The sequence below is a fragment of the Alligator mississippiensis genome, chromosome 2, assembly GCF_030867095.1.
Source record: "Alligator mississippiensis isolate rAllMis1 chromosome 2, rAllMis1, whole genome shotgun sequence".
In the NCBI taxonomy this organism is placed as follows: Eukaryota; Metazoa; Chordata; order Crocodylia; family Alligatoridae; genus Alligator; species Alligator mississippiensis.
This window is the reverse complement of record NC_081825.1, coordinates 144,344,671-144,365,863: the sequence shown is the minus strand read 5'-3', so window position 1 is coordinate 144,365,863 and position 21,193 is coordinate 144,344,671. Positions and strand designations below refer to the sequence as shown.

Genomic DNA, 21,193 nt, shown 5'->3' with positions numbered 1-21,193 from the left:
ATAGAAGCTGTGCAGTATTTCATCCTGCATTGACCCCATGGATTTGACACACATTTTTAGTAGAGCTTGAGTGAGACTGGTCTTGGCTTGGCAATAACTTGTCCTGAAGAAGCAAAGATTTTACTTTGGAGTCAGATATTTTGCTTTCTGGTGATAAAGTTTTACTTCGAATAGAGAAGAGGCATCATGGCTAGGGAACAGGATTTGCTGCAATATTTAGTGTATACTTACATTTACAAGTCTAGAGTGTGAATGAGTTTGGAGAGTGAAAAATTAGGTTAAGCAGACCACTGTATACATTTGCTATTTTGCTAAACATTGAATTTTTATCTGTGAAGCCAAATGTTACAACGGCATAAGAAGATGGAACTCTCATTAAAGTTGTGAAAGCAAAGGCATTTATAATAGAACTGGTGAATTGCCCATCAGGAATGATGGGGGGAGGGGATGGGCGGGGACAGAGTGCTGCCACCCATTACCCCGCACCGCTGCATCACAGGATGGGGGAGGGAAGCTTGCCCTGCTGTCCCCTCTGTCCCCCTCCACCAGGACCCTGAGCCACGTCCAGTGCCGCTGGCTTCGCCCCCCTTCCTGCTCCTTGGAGGCGGTGGAGCACTGCCTTGGTGGCAGAGACACAGCAGGGAGCAAGGCCAGCACTGCTGGCCTCAGCCCCCCATTCCATCCCCTCCATCCTAGCTGTCATGGTGGTGCTCCACACTCTGAATGGTTGTTTCACTAACCAATCAGAGTGCTCCAAAAGCATTATGGACAGACAGACAAACAAAGCCATTTATTATATAAGAATATATATTTTCCTTTGCAGATCTAGTGATCCTTGGTGGTTTTTAAGACTCAGCTAGAAAAAACCTTGGCTGGGATGATTTAGCTGGGGATGGTCCTGTTTTGAGTAGGGGGTTGGACTACGTGACCTTCTCAGGTCCCTTTTTAACCTAATTTTCTATGATTCTTTGAAAAGTCCAAGTGTAAAAATCTCTATACAAGTCCTTGCAAAGTCCAGGTCTCTAAGGGAAAAGGGTAGCATATTACATTTTTGTCCCATTTTATAACACCTTTCCCTTATTTTAAATTTTCTTTCCTTCTTACCAGCTTAAGAGTTGTGGGAGGAAATATCATTTAAGTTAGTTTGAAAAAAAAAAAAAAAAAAAGCTGTTGATGGGACTTTTGGTGACTCATAAAAATACCACATAGCAATGGTTTAAACATGATCCTAATCAACCAACCAGTGAGGAGGAGACTTAGTCATTATAGAACCATTGTAAAATCATGTAAAACCAGGCTCGAATATGGTTTGGCATGAGGCACTGTAGCTGGTCAGACTGTTGGAGAACATGGCATAGCTGGAAAAGAGCTTAAAACAAATGCAATACAATACTTCATAATTCTTTTGGAGAGCTTGCAGGTCATAGCTGAGCAGAAGCGCAGAAGATATTAATTTAACAGCATTCTCGTAACCAAATGCTTTAGCAGAGGATGAGGTGCTGGAGAAAGGTAGTAGTAGCAGTTATAATTTCTGTTTTTAAACTGCAGGACAGGTTCTGGGGTACAGTGTAGTGGCTCAGTGCTGCACTGCCAATAAAACCAGGCAGCTCATATAGATTCAATGCAGCCAGCTACCGGTGGATCCTCCTGTGGTGTAAAACTGATGCTGTTACTCCTACACCAAACTTCATGGTCAAACCAGTTCCTAAATTTGGGATCGTGAAAGAATTTTACACACAAGTCGGATTTCTAAGGACTGCAGGGAGAGGCTGTTAACTTCCTGTGTAGCATGGGGTATGATCATCTGAGCCCATATTGTCCAGTGATTTACCTGCCATTGCAGTGGCAGGTCATTAACAGTTCACTTGTCTGTCCTGCTTTTTACTTGTAGCATATTATAGGGTGTTTTTGCTGTTTGTGATTTTGTGCTTTATGGTTGTAGTGTTTGAAGTTTTAGAGTAGATTTGGGTAAGCAACATTTTGTAGCTGCGGACAGAAAAGACCCTCCCGGTTGTCTGAGGGGGGATGGGTTGGAGGGTACTAGGATCCTGCCACCACTGCTGCTTTTCCACTTCCCACCTCCATGGCCTGTTGGAGTGCCCACAGTCAGCATACCCTTCCCCCCCGCCAAATTTTGCCAAAGACCCATGTTTGCAGTTTAGATCCAAAGGTTCCACAGGCTGGATCTGGCCCACATGCCATAGGTTACTGACTCCTGGAGTAGATAATGTTTCAAAATTTTTGGTAGTGGCTGCTTGTGAATGCAAAGGACAAGGTTCAAGAGCCAGGATGCCCCTTCAAGTCCTGTGTTCATGAGCTTTCTAGCTTGCCAAGATACGGGATATGAGTGGAGCAAAGGAAGGGTATGGAGGCTTCCCTGTGTCCTACCACTCTCCAATTGTCATTTTGGCCTTTGGGGAGTCAATGTAACTTCAAGCAGTCAGCTTGTTCTACAGCACCTGCCCAACCCACAGTGGCTTCAGGATCATGCAAGGATTAATTATCTGCTACCTTTGTAGCACTGACCTGCCTTGTGCATTTTTTCAAATGGATTGAACTATAGATTTGCCCCCATCTCCTTTTTCTATGCTCTATCCCCCCCCCCCCCCCCCGAAGGGTGTGATGTACCCTTTGACACATGAAAACTCAGTTTGTGATTTAGTCGATTACCAGCATGAATTATCTTTGTTTATACAATATATGCTTTGCATGGTAGGTTAGGAAAAGAGTTGCATTCGAGCTCTGTGCTTCTTTGCTTTTGTGTATGTGAGATTATGAACAGGATAAAAACCCTTGTAATAGTTTTTGTTTTGTTTTGTTTTGTTTTGTTTGTGTTCTGTCACGGTTTGTGGATCTGCTTTCAGTTGTATGGATGTACTAACACTGCAGTATTTGGCCCCCTGTTGTGTTGATAGCATCCCTTTGGAACATAATATCCACTGCATTTGTGAATTTTCTTACATTGGCCACTTTTTGAAATCCTGTTTTACTAAAATGCAGGTGCTTCAGGTATTTCTTTGGTAGGGAGAGGAGGTTGAGGATTTTTTTTTTTTGTGGGGGAGGGTTTAGAATTGTGCTGGACACACATTTTGGTGAATGTACATGGGACTGGCAAGCAGCATATAACTAAGTAGTGCTGCAGGTTCCCAAATGTTTAGCGCAGTGAACAGGAGTTACTATTGCTGTAAATACATTTCCATACTCTGACTGCTACACTTGCTTTTAGTGAAATTTAGCATACAGCAGCATCAGTATCACTATTGCATGTTTTACCATTTTGTAGTTTAGAAGTATTTAAGTCCTTTTTAATAATTTCTAAATTTTCTTTTTCTTTAGAAACGGATAGTGAACATTTTTGCAGTAACATAACTTTACTTACAATGCCTTAGTAAAGTTGCAGTATTCCTTGGTATGTCTTTGGCTCCTTCAGAAAGGAGTCAAGGCCCATCTCCCTTGGGAACTGCTTCCACTTTTCAATCAGCAATAATGAAGACAAATGAAAATGTACATTAGAAATAAATCTGTTGTGAGTAACACCCACTGAAAATCCTGTATTGTTCAAAATCTTGATATGCTCCATTTGATTAAAATCTCCCAAAATCTATAATTCTGTTCCTCTCTCAGGAAACAGATATTTTCAATTCTCACCCTATTTACTGTTTTCATAATATTAAGTAGACTTGAACATTTATACAGCTGTTCTGAAGAGAATCCAGCTGTGCTAATGATGACCTGCCCAGAATCCTGAATCCTGAGTACAGTTCTGTGGGAGGAACAGATGCTGAGAGAGTTATGATTGATGGTATTAACTACTGCCAAAAACTTTTGAACTGCATACTAGGGCTAAGCAAAATCGAATGATGCCAGGAGATGAATTGACACTTAACATATTTTGCTAATTGACAATGTACAGTTATGTCGATCACAAGTCATTACTAGTATGTATTTTTCATAAGGCGTCTGCACTGAAATATGGGAAGGGAAAAATGTTTTTATGTCTGTATGAAATACCATTCAATTCAGTTACATTAATTTTATATCTGAATTGTATCCAGCATGCTTGTAAAGCTACTATAGAGTATATAGTTTTATTCTGAAATAATAATAGGGGAAGAAAGTGTTGAGGGATTGGCAACTATGAAAAATGAGGTATTTGGCTAGGATTTGAAAAGGGAAAAAAAAATGGTCCTAGTTCCCATATACCTTAGACCAGTGTAACATTGTCTGTGGATGCCAGTGGAATTATTCTTGATTTTATACTGTTTTCAAAACATAATTGGGTCTAGAGAGCTGATGAGGCAACTAGAAGGTTGTCGTTGACACCCAGGGGTCCTGAGGCAAAAACATTTGCACAAAAAGGGCAAAATGTATGACAAGATGGAAATGAGGCCACAGTAGCAAAATCAGAAGTAGCTGAGAGGGATGTTCAGAGAGGCTAGACACAAGGGCCATCTTTAATTTACCGTGCAACTTAAGCTGCACCTGCTTTTTTTTTTTTTTTTTTTTTTTTTTTTGATAGTTCATTGCAAGGACAGCTGCTTTTTATGCAAACGTGAGTGTGATTATTAGTGTAGGTGTATAGTTTTTTCAGTTTAAATGTTTTTAACACAATGTGAAATTTTTTTTTAAATTTCCTTAGCTTTTGACTTCTTTGGGTTCAGTGTCTAGGGTCAGAAACTGAGAGTGGGAGTGTATACATGAGATGCTTTACTGAGCAGTAGACTAATCTACCCTGCAGCCACACAGCTCTCCCAGCCCCTGCAGCTGGCACAACTCTCCCAGCTCTGTATACATTGGGACTGGCTCATGCCCCGTCAGCCTGCTGGCTCACACCTGGGGAAGCCCAGAGCTGTCCCTGGATGGTCCAGGGGGAGCAGAGCAGGAGCAGCCCTGGACCAGGCTTCTGCCTTTGAGAGCAAATTGGCACCCAGCAGGGTTCACATGTAGATACATTCCTGGGCACAGTTTACTGTGCCTTATTTTATTGTGCAGTAACCTTACTGTGTATTAATTGCACATGTAGACACACGCAGTATTTATGTAATATACTTCTAATTGAATTAAATCTTGTATAAATTAGATAACATGTCTAACTATTCTGATACTTTATGAAGTGTGTAGTGAAGTTTACATGAGCTTACAGAAGGGAAGCATTCTGGCAGAAAGTGTTAGAAGATACACATCACAGACATGCATTCCTAATAATCACGAAGAGTCAGCTTGGATAAAAAGTAAATGGAAACTGGCCCCAAATACAGGAACTAATATAGTTGCTGGGGCTTTTTTCCTGATACTTTTAATAGTATCTACTTCTAAATTTTCAGTGAGTTTCCGATGTTCCTGAAATATGTGAACAACTCCTGTACATACCCCCTATGACTAATTCCCTTAAGCAGTTTCAGCTGCATGAATAAATGACAGACTGTGGCACTAACAGAAAGCAAATAGGATTGCGACTTTCTGAAACATAAAAAGTGTTTAAAGTGAGAGGTCAAAAGCTAGACAATGTGTTATAGTTCAAAAAGAGCTTGATTATAAAGAGCCATGTATTAATGAGTTAGTAAAGCCAAATCCAACAGGCTTATCCTGATATTAGAAAGATTATGGAGAGACATGTATGAAGGACACTGCCTCTAGAAGTTGAGTAATTCCAAATATTGCATTGCTGTGGTGAACTGAAATTGAACCTAATCTTTGCAATAGGGCTATGGTTAAGGTCCATATTCAGCAAGGCTTTCCAGTGTGTGCTTAGCTTTAAGCTTCCCTGAAGTTGCTAGGATTGCTCCGTATGCTTAAAATCAAGTGTGTGAATAAGTATTTTGATAGCCAACTCAGAGGCAAAAGTGAATTGAGCCATTCCAGTACCACGGAGTATGTGCTCAGCAGCTGTTCTACATATTATTTTCCTAAACAAAGAAGTCTTTAGCTATATTCAATCTTAATGGAGAGTTGTTAATGTTGGTGGCATTACACTAGGGATGAAGTTGCTCTCATCTGCCCATAGGATATATTGTGCATCTTTACTTTAGGAAACTGTCTGTCTGAACCCTCAAGTGTTTGGTTCTCATAACTAATAAATGCTTCTGAGTATGAAAATTAGCTGTAGATTATTCATTCACTTAATGGCCATAAGTTACAATTTCCTGAGAGTTCCAAGGGTTTGGTTGCTTTCAGCTTGCACTCAAAAGCTCTGCTGTGTGTCCCTTTATACTGAACTTGTGATGCATTAATGCTGTTTGCTGGTAAGGTAGCAGTAATAAAAGGCTTCTTTTTGAATACCATATTTACTCAGATACAAGATGAGGTTTTTCCACCCAGTCAACATGGGGAGGGAGGGAAAAAGCTCCTTATCTTATATTTGCATACAAGGCAACCTCATTCAATACATTGTCTATCATTAAATTGCTGCCAAAAGTAGCATGTGCTCAGTAATGGAAACCAACTACAAAGTTGATTACATTTAGCCAACACTGAGTATGACTATTAGGGCCGTGCGAATCTTTGGTCCCTGATTCGATCTGGTGGAGATTCGGCCTGATTTGGTGGCCAAATCTCCAATTTCTGAATCGAATCATAGGACCCTTTAATCTCTCCGAATCAATTCAGGGAGATTCGGAAAGATTTGTCGATTCAGACAGACCGAGCTTTAAATGTTTTTTCTACATACCTCTAGGTAGCAGGTGGCTCGTGAACACTATGATACTGGGGTGCATGGAGCATCCCACAGAAGCACAGGGGGCTCCCCACCATGCTCAGCAGCAGACCTGGAAGAGGACCAGAAGGACTTCCAGTCCACTTTGAGGTCCACCGGGGAGTGCACGGGGGCCCCCCTCCCCTCCCATCCCCTTCCCCCGTGCCCTCCCGGCTTAGAGACTGCTGCCTCCTGGGTCTGGGAGGGGGAGTACCTGTGGTCCCCCTGAACTGGGGAAGTGCGGGGGAGCCCCTTGCGCACTCCCCAGTAGACCCGGAACTGGACCGGAAGTGCTTGTAGTCCACATCCGGGTACGCTACTGAGCACAGTGGGGAGCCCACTGTGCTTTTGTGGGATGCTCCATGCGCCCCGGCATCACAGTGTTCACAAGCTGTGCTGGTACCTCGAGGTATGTAGAAAAAACATTTAAAGCTGTGTCTATCTGAATTGCTGATTCTCTGAATCGGCATTGAATCTTCAGATTTGACTGAATCAAATTGGGGACAGTGATCTGAATCAACTAATCGAACCGCTGTCCCCAATTTGGGCCAAATCCAAATCGAATAGGGCCCGCTTCACACATCCCTAGCAAGCAAGTCCCTGCTAGGACTCTACCACCTTTTTTTTTTTTTTTTTTTTTTGAGAGATACATTGTGCTCAGTCCTCCTCAGTACTGACTGTTTTTAAAGTCATGGTGAGCCAGTACATTGAATACATTTTGACTTTCTGCTTCACTCCCACAGTTGAGTTGTGTCTTTCCTTCCATTTCCAATGATTCCTGTTTCTTCACTGGTCTTAAATGTCTAGCAAACATCAAACAGGACCCCAAACAGGTCACCCAGAATCCCTCTGTTGCCCTCTCTCTCAAAATGTTGCATATTAGTGTGGCCCTGTCCTCCATGAGGTGGAGCTGGGCCAGGTTGCCTTGGGCCTCATCTGCATATACATTTTTTGGAAGACTTGGGACAAGAACACCTGGTTCCAGTCATGAGTGGGGGTAATTAGTGCATTGATCCTTTGCTAATTAGCTAATGTGCTAATTGGCACAGGGGGTGGGGGGCGTATCTGGAATACACATATGCTGAGCTGTGGGGTCACCATGGCTTAAAATGCTGTTGACTGCTGGGGCCTGGCCCAATGATCAATATGGTAAATCATGAGTCTTTTGGCTTTGGGCTAATATCATGCATAATTTGTACTTTCTATAAGTTGGTATCAAAGTGCTGCTTAAACGTGTGTTTATGGAGTACCTGTGCTAAAACTTGCTGCAGTTTCAAAAAAAGGTAACATGCTTCAATTCTGGATGAATCAAATCTATGGGTCCAGGAATGTTTATTGCAAAATCAGTGTTTTCAAGTTTGCCTGTGATTTCAATGTGCTGAAGGAGAGCAGGGGGAAGGGGCTGCAAGAAGAAGTTGGGGGTAGGGGGTGGGAGGACTGTAGGCAGGACAACCTAGGGAATCAGAAGGCAAGGGGGCTACCTGACCTCCTCAGATTTATTTTTCCTTCTGTAGCAATGGGAGGGGGATAAATTCAAGGTAAACCTCCAATAATTAGATTCTATACCTGGATAATTATATCAAATTTATAAACGTTATAGAATCTAATTATTAACTCCCATTGACTTTATAGAATCTAATTATTGGGAGGTCATCTTATATTTAGGATCATTTTGTATTTGAGTAACTTTGGTAGTATCTCTCTTTCAGCCCCCATGTTTGGGTCCTTCTGTGTCATGAATAGCTTCTTTACTTTAATGGGATGCTTCTTATTGCTTTTTCATGCTGCAGTAAAGTGAAACTGGTAGGATTCTGATTTTGACTTAAAACTCCCTGTAGCAGCATGATGCTGACTAGGGTCTGGTTAATTTTATTGGGTGGCTGGTTGGATTACACATGAAAGTAACATATAAAAGTATTGTTTCAGTTTTCAGATTCAGAAAAGGTAGGAAGTTATCTTCCAGGTCTAAGACTTTAGAAAATGTATTTGTTTTCAAAACTGAAGATTGAATTATGTGGAAATTGAGTTAAGATGCCCACTTGTTTAAAGAAAGTTTTCTATTCCTCAGCACCAGACAAATGGCAATTATTTTTTTTTAATTTCTCACAATTTTCTTACGAAGACCTGATTCTGACTTTAACTACAACTGCTTCATAGCCCTCTGGCTTGCGTGACAGTTATATATTAGGAAAAAGAGCCCTTGCGTTATGCACAGGGGAAAATGAACAAGTTTGCTGAGGGAGACAAAGGTTCTTCATTTTCTCTAACGTTAAGTCAGTGGCAATGCGTAGGGGGTGCATGTGCACCCCCTAAGAGTGCTGGTGCATCCCCTGACAGGCCATGTTCCCTGCTTAGGTGATGGGCAAGGGGGGCAGGCAGGCGCACTGGTGCCCCCTCTGAGAGCACTGACCAGGGAGTGGGAGCATCGCGGCCACTTCTGGGAGTGCGGTGACCGCTTCCCATGCAGCACGATCGGCCATGGGGGGACCCCCCCAGTCAGTGAGATTGGCTGCAGGGGCCCCCCCCCGGTTGCTGACTGGTCTGTGGGGGGGCACGTGCTCCCCCTCTTCCCCCCCACCTAAGGTGTTACCAGTCGCCCATGTGTTATATGAAGCGTGGCTCACAGTGTCCCAGTTCTGGTATTTGCAGCCCCCCTATTCCCCTCCATTTTGATGAGCAGATGGAAGCTCATTTCCATATATACTGGCTGGAGTAACTAAGCATGTATACTTGGCAAGGGAGATACTATGATGATGGTTTTGGCACAGGTGGTTTTGCTTGCCTGGCAGGGGAGGTGTACCCTTCTTCCCAACCTTGAATGACTCGGTGTAGTTAGAGAGTGAAGTCCTGTCCCTTGCACTGTGGGCAGACTCATCCATGTGAGAGTCTATAATACCTCCAATGTGAGGATCTCAACTACACAATTTATGATAATGAGTGATTGTTCTTGGACTTTTCCTCTAGCTTTCTCCTTTGGCCCTTTGGCTCAGGACAGGAGAGACTAGAGGGCATCTGAACTCCAAGGCCTCTGGGCTTGGGTCCTCTAGCAGAATGCCTGCCATGGGTTTGGGAGTATCTGAAGCCCCAGGCTGAAGAATCTGGGAGGTAGGATACTTGTCAGTGGTAGCACCACACACACTTGAATGATTGAGTTAAGTTCAGTTGATAGAATTCAGAACTCATTTGGCCAGAGACACAAAATTAAAAAAAAACCCCAAAAACCTGAGCCTGCAGGCCATGTTTACTTTTCCCTTTGGTGCCTGGTGGAACTCACCATTGTTACTTCATTGTTTTTTCCACCGAAGACAAAGGGTCTGAGCAAGAGAGGCTGAAGGGAGCAGTCGGTCTTCAGTAGATTCTGCCCTTCAAATATGTGTTTCTGGGGCAGTTGGCAGCCAGGGAAGCGTTTTTGTGCTTGGCAGAACAGCCCCCTCTGTTTGGCTTGAAACACTGGAAATAAAATAGATGACATCATTTCCTTGAATCTTTCCCTTGCATGCTGTTTTACCAAGTAAGTTTACAATCAAGTTTGAATTTATTATATGTCAGCAGTATACTTAACTGTTGTATTCCAGGATGGCCTTATATAGTAATTATTTCAACTTGTATGAAGTAGGTTTTTCTCAGTAATGACTGCTGAGGTGCTTCAGCTGATTTGCAGTGCCAGATCATTCTCCCTAGTAGTCCTGACCCACAGAAAAATGGAACCCAGAGCTACAGACTGCCTTTTAATATTACCATGGCAGATTTGTTGCCATACTGCACTTTTTATCAGGCCCAGGTTTTCACTACAAGTGCATTTAAAGTTAGATTTTAAAAAAGGAGAGGAAAAAAAGTCTGAAATTATTCACAAGCTGATTTATTTAGCTCTTTTTCAGTCACTGAAACAGTATGCAGAAAAGGCACACGTATGTTTCAGTCACTTACCATATTTATCCTGCATGCTACGTACATCTTTCGCCCTTCAAATAAGTCCTCCAAAATTAGGGTGTCTGTCATAAGTGGGGTAGCTTGTTTTTTTTTGTTGGAACAGAAATAGGCAGACACTGGCCATGTCTTCATGAGACATTTATGCAGAGAACACTAATTAGCTCCACAGTAAATGTCTTGCATCTATATGTGCAGCCCTATTAGATTGCAGGAAACTAACTGCAGCAGAGTAGTACTTGTAAATACAAGTACTATCCTGCTGCAGAATTTTTTTTGTGTGCAACAGTGCACATGTAGACAGTGCCATGGCTGGCTGCGCATGAGAGTGCATGAAAGTGCTTCAGTGTGGAGGTGTCTGCTGGCTATCCCTGCACTAGAGCCCCTCTGCAGCACACTGAGCTGGGTCAGAGCATCCCCAGGCTAGCAGGCTGACCCAGCTCAAAGTGCTGTCCCAGCAGGCTAGGACCCTTCCAACTGGGGCTGCTCTGACCCAGCTCAAAGTGCTGCAGTCCTGGGCACATGTTCAAATGGTGTGCTCTTTGGTTCCAGAGGAATTTAGAGGTAGCAAAGCTGTTCATGAGATTTTCATAGTTATTGCATGTGGCTGAGGGGTACATCAGGTTCTGGCTTTCTGTAATTTCTGGCATGGCAGAGGAGGATTTATTTTGCAAAAACCTTGATTCAAAACCTGCTGAAGTCGATGGGAATTAATGGGCTTTGGATCAGGTCCTAAATGCATAGCTAAGAGTGAGTGGGACACCAGAGAGATACCTTGACGTACAATTTGGATTAGTTTGACTGTCTTTAAATTTTTGAAAAGGAAAGGTCTGAGCCTTTTATTGGAGCATTAGTGCACCTTGTTCACTTGTAAGGAATAGTATTTGGAGAAGAGGGAGAAGGAGATAAGAATGTAAAAAAAAAAAAAAAAAAAAAAAAATTTGGGAGGTAAGGAGAGGGGAGAGGTAATGAGCATAAGAAGCACCAGTACATCTTTTAAAGGAGAATATATGTTGCGTCTCTCATGGGTGACAGAATGGCTGTAACTTCCGGTCTGTGAGACTGTTCTCATTTTCCCATGATGGTCCCAAGTGCCTTACCCTTCTGAGAAAAGCCTCTGAACTCTGGCATTATGTGCTGATGCATAGCATGGACAGTATTTGTTATCTCCACTCAGTAGCTGATGGAAAATTAGTCCTGTTTTTAAGGATGGCTTTGATGGATCACCCAGTTTTCTGATAAAATTAGAGAACTAAAGCAAGATGAAACTTATTTCTTAAGAAAGACAACCGAGTGAGAAATTTGTTCCCATTATGGTTCCTAAGAATACTAGTTTCGCATGATCACTGAATATTTCTTTTTTCTTTTGCTTTTCTGTGCTCTGTGTGGTGTTTTGAAAAATGATTGTTGACATACAGAAGGAGCTTCAAGGAGGAGAATGGTGGCTTTTGGAGGAAAAGATGGATTTCTGTAATGTTACAGTAGAAGCTCGGTCATTTGCACCTGGGTAGTTTGCACCTGTTACATTTGTAGCAGGTTGATGGATTAAGGATGAACCATTCAGCTATTGCTGTAGCCATGCTCCTTCATAGTTCATTGGAAAAATAGTGTCCTTTGAGATAAGTGTAGGAGTTAGCTGAAGCACCTCAATAGTCCTGTGCAGCTGTTGGCTTCAGCTTTTCTTTGCAGACTCTCTCACATTTGCAAATCCTCGTCTTCACAAGGGGTGCCCAAACCTAACTGAATGGGTTCTACGGCATCTTTCCTTAACACAGGCCATTGGGTTTTGGAGATGTTTGAGTATTGGGAAGAAAGTATTTTGGATCTTATAGAAGGGCAAGGTTAAATATCTCTGTTTTGCAAGCCAAAATGAATTGTGTAAGTTTTATCAGTGAGCTCACTTTTATAAGCTAAGTAATCCAGATGGAAATCACAAAGGTCCAGACCCTTGTCTTTTCCAAGATGTTTTGGAGATCTCGTGAAGCTTTCTCAAGCCAAGTCAAGGATGAAAATAATTTAAAATACGGAAAGTTTGTATCAAGGCAATTGTTATTTTTAATAGCAGTTTTGGGAAAAAAAACAAACCCAAAACACTTTTCATACTTGATGTCACTTTTTCCAAGACTTGCTCCTGGAATTGTGGTATTCTTGGTGTCAAAGGGATGAATTTAACCTTAAACTCTTTACAGAGCTCATTTTTGTTCACGTTAAGTGATAAGTAATGTTAAGCTGCATCTTTTCTGCTTTTTATGGGGTTTGTTTTGGTTTGCTTTTAAGAACAAAGGAAATCGGCACATGAACAATGTTGTAATTGTCATTGTTTGTAGTGGACCTGGAGATGCAGGAGTCGAAAGCAGCAGCACACGGGGTGGAGCAATAAGAGAAATAATTAACAGGTGGAAAAGTTGATGAGAAACTTGCATCCCTTAATCCATACAAAGCACACAAACAAGCTCACCAGCCCAAAAATACATTAATTTTCACAAACTGGTATACAGTGGGAATTAGAAAAGTGTGCTATGTTTGCCTCAGTCTGCTCTTGCTCATGATTTTGGTAATAATCTTATTAACTCTAATAGGAATAGAGTTAGGCCAAAGTTGAACACAGTTGAAAATGTTCCTGAATCATTGCCCTGACTTTCCCAGGATCCATTATAAGCTGGCAAGTAATCCAGTTAACTGAAGTGGGCTCAGAGGCAAGAGTTTTTAGTGATTTATTTTATTGAACCAACTGTGTTAGCTAGGGGTGGGGAGAATCAAGCTCACCACTTTTTTTTTTTCTTTTCCCCTTGGGTGGAGCCTGCCTTGCCAGGCTGCCTGCACGGGCTTCCTGCAGAGCTGCACGGAGCCTGGTGCTTCATTCTGCGGCTGTAGGGCAGCAAACTAAAATTCCTCGTAGGAGTTTTTAATTTGCTGCGCCCCAAGTCATTTAAGGCGCATTATGCCACCGAATTTGCTACAATGGCTGGATTTACTGCGCAATACACTGCCGATGTGTGCAAACACCAACATCGTTAAAGCAGTGCAAAAGCATTTAACCTGCTTTAAAGTTGTGCACACATGCCCCTCGTTTTGTCTAGACACAGCCATACCTGTTTCTGGGAGTGTTTAGATCAGTGGTTGCATTCAGGCTAGCCAAAATATTTGATACCTTCATTATGAAGGCAGTGTGGTTGAGTGGATAAAACTGGGATGTGCTGTAGTAAAGATGTGCATTCTATTTCTGGCTCTGTTTTGCTGACCTTTTGTAGCCTGGTAAATTCACATATTTGTAAAATGGGGAAATATTACTTGACTTGTTTGTAAGATAATGTCTGAAGCTTTGCTCGATAAAAAAGGGTTTTGAGCCCAAAACCACTAGTCTCCTGCCTCCTATCTCCTAAGCTTAATGGTAATAGACCGAAAGAATATTTTCTCCTTCACCATTGGTAGAACATGACATGAGTGGTTCATGTATGAGTGGCTGTGTAGTTCAAGTGAAATGGAAAAGCCTCCACCAAATCCAGTATGCGTGAAAATGCTGTGAATTCCTGCTCTGCTCCACACAGGAAAGGGTGCCAAAACTTGGAATATGTGCTTTGAGCTTGCTCTGAGGCTCACTGAAAGGCTTCTGTTGACTTCAGTGAGTTTTGGATCAGGTTTTTTTGTATATAGCTATTAGTTTATACCATAGGCCTGGGTTCCTGATGAAGCTAGGTTAGGAGGTCATACAGAAATTCCAAGGCTAAAAACAAACATTAATATTTTTTTTTACTAGAGTCCCAAGGTAACATGTTAACTCAGATTCTAAAAACCTTTAGAAATATGTATGGATTATGTAGGTGTCTAAGTTTGCAAGATCAGGCCTTTTTGTTGATGAAACTGTTACTTTGACACCCACTTGCAATATTTTTCTGAGTGTACACATTGATTTAAGAAAAACAGGTGTATTATTCCTTCTTTTACTATTTGATATGGTCTCAGCTAATGTTGCCTTCAGAAATCATAATCCTATATATATATTTTCTCTATATATTCTATTTCTCTATATATATTTTCTCTCCAATAGATCTTGGAACAGTCATGTACAGAGGTATTACACTTGGAACCGTCCAGTGTTTGTGTGGGAGGTAAGTTATTAGAATAGGAAAATAGTATACAAGAAGTAGTTATAGTGCTGTTTTCCTTTTTGTGTAAAATGTGGAAATCAAACTCCATATGACAACTAAAAGAAGAGGAATTACAGAAGAATCAGGAAGTCCTTTTTATTTCTTTGGATTCCTCAAGGAAACTTTTTTCTGACTCCTTAAGTCTTGGTGATCTGTGCTGTGTGAGATCTTTGAGACAGCACCAACTTTCAGAGCTGTAGCAAGCAAGCAACTTTTCAACCTCTTCTCATGTATTTCAAACATACATATTGTTGTTAATAATACTTTGTTGTACTGTAATAACCCCTAGGAGCTCCTGCTATAGTTCTGAACTTTAGTGTCCCAGGCACTTTATAAATATACTTCAGTGATATCCCTATGTGGTGTTACACTATATACATCATGCTGTTCTCAAACCTAATTTATTTACGTATTATCCAGTTTTCTGCCTTGTCAAATGCTGTAGATCAAAGTATGTGTTTAAAGTTACATATATATTTTATAGCAGATAAAGATAATTCTGTCTTTCCAGTGATGTTAATTGTTTTTTTCAAAAGTAGAATATAGTCCTAGCACTATTTGTTTATCTGACATTTGCTATGTATGGTGGACAGAGCTGGCAAGCTGCATTTTTCTTTAGAGATGGCCTTACATATTCTGTGAAATTATGCAACTAATCAAAGAAAGCTGCTCAAGCTTGCAGCCCATCAGTTTTTTTTCCTCTTCCTCTTTATGGTTTTGCAATCTACACACACTTTGAAATCAACCAAAATAAGGTTATTGCAAATTTTAATTCAGCTGTTTTGTAAAAGATTACAAAACTTAGTGAGTTATTTGATCAAACCAATGGCTTAGACTTTGTATTGACTCAAGGTAACTTAGGGGTTATTATCCACACTGATTAAAGACAGTCTCTATCCAGTGCTGTCAGAGGGTGTGACCCAAAATTTATTGAAGTAATGAGGAGTGAGCTTTATACAAGACCCAGCTTCTGTATATTGCAGAATAGGCTAATCACTTAAGTTGCAGCTGCTAGGTGGGACTAGCCTTCCATCTAAAGTGATTGCTTATACATTATGAAGTTCTTTCTAGTCCTTCTCCAGAAGTTAGCTCAAGTGTGAGGCACAGTTGTGACCTGTTAACAAGGTAGCATGAGTAATGGTGAAATCTTACTACCTGTGCTGAACCTGTTTTGTGACTAGACCCCTGATGACTGCTAATCTAAATTTGGCCCCTCCCACAAGCACTGACAGATGATTTTTGTTTTTTAGAGGAGTTTCAAGTTGTCCTCAGAGGAAGCGGCCTCAAACTGGGCAGAAACAAGGATAGTGTTACCTGCACCTACTTTATAAATGGCACTATAATTAGTAAGTATTAACATCTGAAATAAACTGTGGTGAATACAGGATAAGCCAAAGGTCTTTTGTGATACGCTTATTTTTATAGTTGTGAATTTTCATGCTTTCCCCATTTTATACAAATATGAAAATAAAGAAGTGAAAAAATAAAGGAAGGAACTAGGATGGTTCAGAGGTTAGTAATGGAGTATAAATGATTTGAATACAGTACAGGTTTGGATTAGCTGCAGATTGGTACCGATGCCTGGCTGCCCTGTAGAATGTGTGAAATAAGTCATGTCAGCCCAATGCCTAGAAACTTCACCACAATTTGTTTCAATTGACAGATTTCTTGGTATTCTCCATAAAGAGGCCAAAGATTGAAGGCTTCCCATTTCTATTCTAGGCCACACTTGAGTTTTTTTGGTGGTTTGTCTCATCACTGAAAATGCTGCACCTGTTTGAATACAGTAGCAAACCCACTTTCTATATAAAAGCATCAGGCATCCACACCTGGTAGTGGAATTACTGTGATTCTGTGCAGAGTTCGGTGATATTCACAGAGTGTGTGCTTCTTCATGACACTGAGCACTCTGCATGACACTCTTGTGGCTTTCTGGCATAGCAGTGTGCTGAGATGGGTGTAAAGAGCAGCGAGGATGGATTGGGGGTATAGCTAGGGATCTGCTGATGGGTGTCTCCTCTAGTCACTGTGGTTGCTTAGGGGCCCAGGGACTGAAACACCACTCACCTTGCACTGGCCTCACTGTAGAGATATTTAGTAGGCCTGTGCGAAGCTTCAAGTGATGATTTTGATTTGGAGGAGATTTGGCCTGATTTGGCAGCCAAATCTCTGAATCTGGATCAAATTGGGAGACCAATAAAAAGATCCAAATTGATTCGGAGAGTTTTGGAGGTTTGGGCAGCCCCCACTCTGCCACAGGGAGCTGGACCTGGACTCCATGCTTGTAAGTAGGAGTGGGGCGGGGAGGGGAGGAGGCTGGAACAGGGGACTATGGGGGACCCCTGCCAGGCCCCATCCTGTGCCCCCAACCCCCCTGAGCACCTCCTGATGCCTGCCCACTCTTTCAGCCCCATCAAAGGCTGCTCCACTTGGCCCCAGTGTCCTGGCTGTTTTTTTAAAGCCCCACACTCACTGGCTGCTGTAGCAGCCATCAGGACTTCTGGGGGCTTGTGGCAGAGCCTCCCATGCAGCGTGGGGCAATCTGGGGTAGTGGGGATTGTTCCCCTGCCTGGCAGGAGCTGGTGAGTGTGGGACCTTAAAAAAAAAAAAAAAAAAAAAAAAAAGTGCCAGGATGCTGGGGCCAGGTGGGGGAGCCATTGATAGACCTTGGAGAGCAGGTGGGGGATGAGGCCTGTTTTTTTCAGAGATTTGGCTGATTTGGCAGTGGCCGAATCTCTGAATCCGATTCACTGTCGAGTCACTGTCCCCCGAATCAGCCAAATCTGAAGCAAATACTAGCTGTGTCGCACAGGCCTAATATTTAGTATGTGGCTGGCTACTTAGGCAGAACATTGGTTCCCTGGAGGTAACCCAGTGAGAAGAATTCAGTTTCAGAAAGAATCCCTGTAATACCTTTCAATAGCAGGAAGATCTCTCCTCAGGTAGGGATGGAAGAACCATACTTTCTTGCATAATGCACCCTAGAATAAGGTTCATACCTTGTTTTGGAAGGGCAGAGTGAAGGACAAATGGTCTTTCCTTGTAGTAAGTAACTGAGTATCAGTGGATTGTGTGGATCATGTGCAGAGTTGCTTTCATATTTGCCTTGTAAGTGGCAGAAACTGCCTTTAGTGTATTTCTCTCATACAATGTGCACTCCAATTTTCAGCAACTGTTTTTTGGAAAGAAGGTGTGTGTTGTATGTATGAAATTATGGTGCATGCTTAACTAACTATGCAAGTAGTTGCACTGAATTCAAGACTTTAGAACGCAGGATTAAAGTCTGGCTTCTGATTAAATCTCTCCCTGAATTGAGACCTAAATGTACTAAGGCCTTGTCTGCATTAAAATGCTTTGCTGACTGAAGTAAACTGGTTTAGCTGAAGTGACAGACCTTTTGCCCAGAATGAACATGGTTATACTGGGATAAAAATACTTACTTTCTAGCCTACTTATATTGTTGGTCGGGAAGCAGATCAAGCTATCCTGGCATAAGGTACCTTCATACTGATATCAAAGTGTCTACACTATGGGTTTTTTTTAATGCTCGTTTACTAAAAAGCACATTCGTAATCAAAATAAATATGTTGCTGAAACTGTAGACTAGGCCTAAGAAAACCAACAAAGAAAGAAATGGGGAATTTTGCAAAATTGATCCATGTGCATGCGAACGACAAGGATTTTTGTGGTTGATATCTATTATTGGTCCAACTGTATGGTTGGTATAGACATACCAACATATGTATACATACATATTAATGTATACAATTTTTAATACATTACACATGAGTATATTGATGCATAGGGCCAGATCCCTTTCTACCAACCACCCATTTGATTGATGCCTAGACAGCTGAGTCTCATAGTGTGATCTTCTTCTACCTTGCTGAAATTCTTGACAAATCATTGACATCTTCAGGCAAAGATGAAAGGATTAGACAAGTCACAAAACACAGTGAAGAAGGGGACCCAGACACCTTTTGCATTACTGGTTTTAAGGGACTTGAACACAGTGGAACAGACTTGTGGTTAGATGCTTACTTTTTATTTAAAGGCCTACTGGGTGGAATATGATATGGCTCATAGGTTCTATGATATTGGTTTTATTTTTGAAGATACCTGAAATGTTAGCATTGTAGCCCAAATATTAGGTGCATATCAGAGTTCATAATAAAAGAACAGTAGTAGAAACCATTATTTTATTGTTGCTACCATTTACAGAAATAATGACTGATAGAGAAGACTTGTGGATGCTCTGCTATAACATTTCTAATAATGGTAAAAAATAACTTGATGCCTGCATGAAAGTTCTGCTCAACAATGTGAAAAATGAACCCTGTGTAGCTGGGTGGTCTGGGTAGCAGGGACTTAACACATACTTTCACTTCTGGGAGCTGTTTTGTGTTTTTTTTAAGAAAAGGAGCTCACAAATAAATGCATCTTTCACCTACTTTTCCCAGTTCCCACATTAGGGGTTTCCTACATTAAAGGGTTTTGTTTTTTTTTTTACATATTCATAATTGACAAGATCCTACAATCTTTCCTCCTTACTTGGGCCAAACTCCAGTTGACATAATTGGGAATTCTCCCTGAGTAAATGGCTGCAGACCTTGGTGAGGAAAGCTCTAAAAATGATGAACCGGTCAGATATTTTTATATTTTACCACTCTTAAACAGTTAGTTAAATGCATCACAAGGAAAAGAGAACGTACATTTTAGGCTACACCATCCTACACCACAGCTATACCATCCTCATCCCCATTACAATAATAACTGTAGTGCGCTCCTGTGTACCTGTCTCCTTCACCTTTAGCTATCACAATCACTCAAAGGACCGCCTCCATGACTTCTTCCCTTCTCCCCTCCCAAATCCCCCTCCTGATTCCCCAGTCCTTTCACTTGTTGCTACAGTCTTCATAATCGCCAATGAGTAAATGCATTTTTTAAAATATATAATTTCATGTCTCAGTTCCTAATTCTATCACCTGAGCAGCAGAGGTCAGTTTTTCAAGTCTGTGTGGCACTACCACTGGCAAGTATGCTACTTCCCCGATTTTTTTCAGCCTGGGGCTTCAGATACTCCCAAAATCCAGGGCAGGCATCCTGCAAGCAGGCCTCAGGCCCAGAGACTTGGAGTTCAGATGCCCCATAGTCTTACTTGTCCCTAGCCAAAAGGCCATAGAAGCAATCTAGAGGAAGAGTCAGAGAGCAATCCTCCATCACCATAAATTGTGTACCCAAGATCCACCCATTGGGAGGCTATAGCAAATTCTCATAGGGGTGTCTGCCCTCAGTGCAATGGACAGGTCTCCATTCTCAATAGGAACTACACTAGATCTTAGCTGGGGGAGACCTTAGTCTAGAGCACATTTTTTATTTTTATTTATTTATTTATTTTTTTAAAACATATGTCTATATATATTTACATAGAAAGTTTTATACACACACCATCTAGCATACTTTTCTTCACATACCTTAATCCACATTCAAAACCCATGCACCTGTTACAATAAGTGTACCCACAGACTTGCACTCCCATGCACCCATCTTCAGTCCTTTATCTGACCCAGTCACACCATCTCTTAGTCCTAGCCCTGATTATGGAGTTTAAAATCTCAGTTCATTCACTGTCATTGTTGCTTTTGCTGTTGACTCAACTGCTGCTGTCATTATCGCTGTCACCTGGGCCAGTTGCCTCATTTTCCTCCTCATTACTGTGCGGGCCGGGCCCCGATCCCGCCCTCGTCGCCATGTGCGGCGGTGATTCCGATCCCATACTGGCCGCCATGGGCGAGCTGGGGGCGAACCAGGGTCATACCGAACCTGTCTTCGTTGCACACGGGCTGTGGCCAGCAGCCCGGGCACGCGGGGCTGGAGAGAACCGCGGGGCGGTTTAGCACACACGAGTTAGAATTAGTTACGGAGGCGTAATGGTTGATTGAAAAGATTGTTTACTTACACCCAAAGATGGTATTGGTGTAGGCTGGACAGGTTTCCAGGCACAGCTCCCGCTTGAATCCTCGTTGGAGGACTCTGACAAATCGATTGCTCCCACGGAGTTTGCTAGGCTCCGTGGGTCCGGTTAAGTTGGGTTCGAAAAGTTTCCGCGGAGTTACTTAGGCTCCGCGGGTCCGAAGTTACAGGAAAGGGATACGTCTAGGATTGCGCTCGGCGACAGGGAGAGGCGAGAAGCGAAAGCTCCGTAGGCTCGGTTCTATTGCCTCTATTGCCTGCTTAGGGGAGGCGCGTCGGGTCCGCGAGGGTCCGCAGTGCTTGGAGATCTTCGCACAGAATCTCTCTCGTCCTCCCTCCTTTGGCTTGTGCGGAAACTACCCAAGCCTTTTGTACGGCTAGCAAGCCTATCGCTAGCCACCACGTGTGCCTATATTAGGAATTGGCCAATAACGTGGCGTGAATCCTAATACAA

At 42.1% G+C, this 21,193-nt stretch overlaps 1 protein-coding gene across 4 annotated transcripts in view; it reads left to right on the top strand.

Moving 5' to 3' along the window:
- The window catches only part of ANTXR2 (ANTXR cell adhesion molecule 2), a 196,122-nt gene that overhangs the window by 25,578 nt on the left and 149,351 nt on the right, over positions 1-21,193 (top strand). For all 4 annotated transcript variants that reach the window (XM_059722225.1, XM_059722224.1, XM_014604003.3 and 1 more), the window contains exons 8-9: positions 14,667-14,727; positions 16,017-16,112. In XM_059722225.1, coding sequence (XP_059578208.1) covers positions 14,667-14,727; positions 16,017-16,112 — 157 coding nt within the window. The remainder of the gene's footprint in view (positions 1-14,666; positions 14,728-16,016; positions 16,113-21,193) is intronic.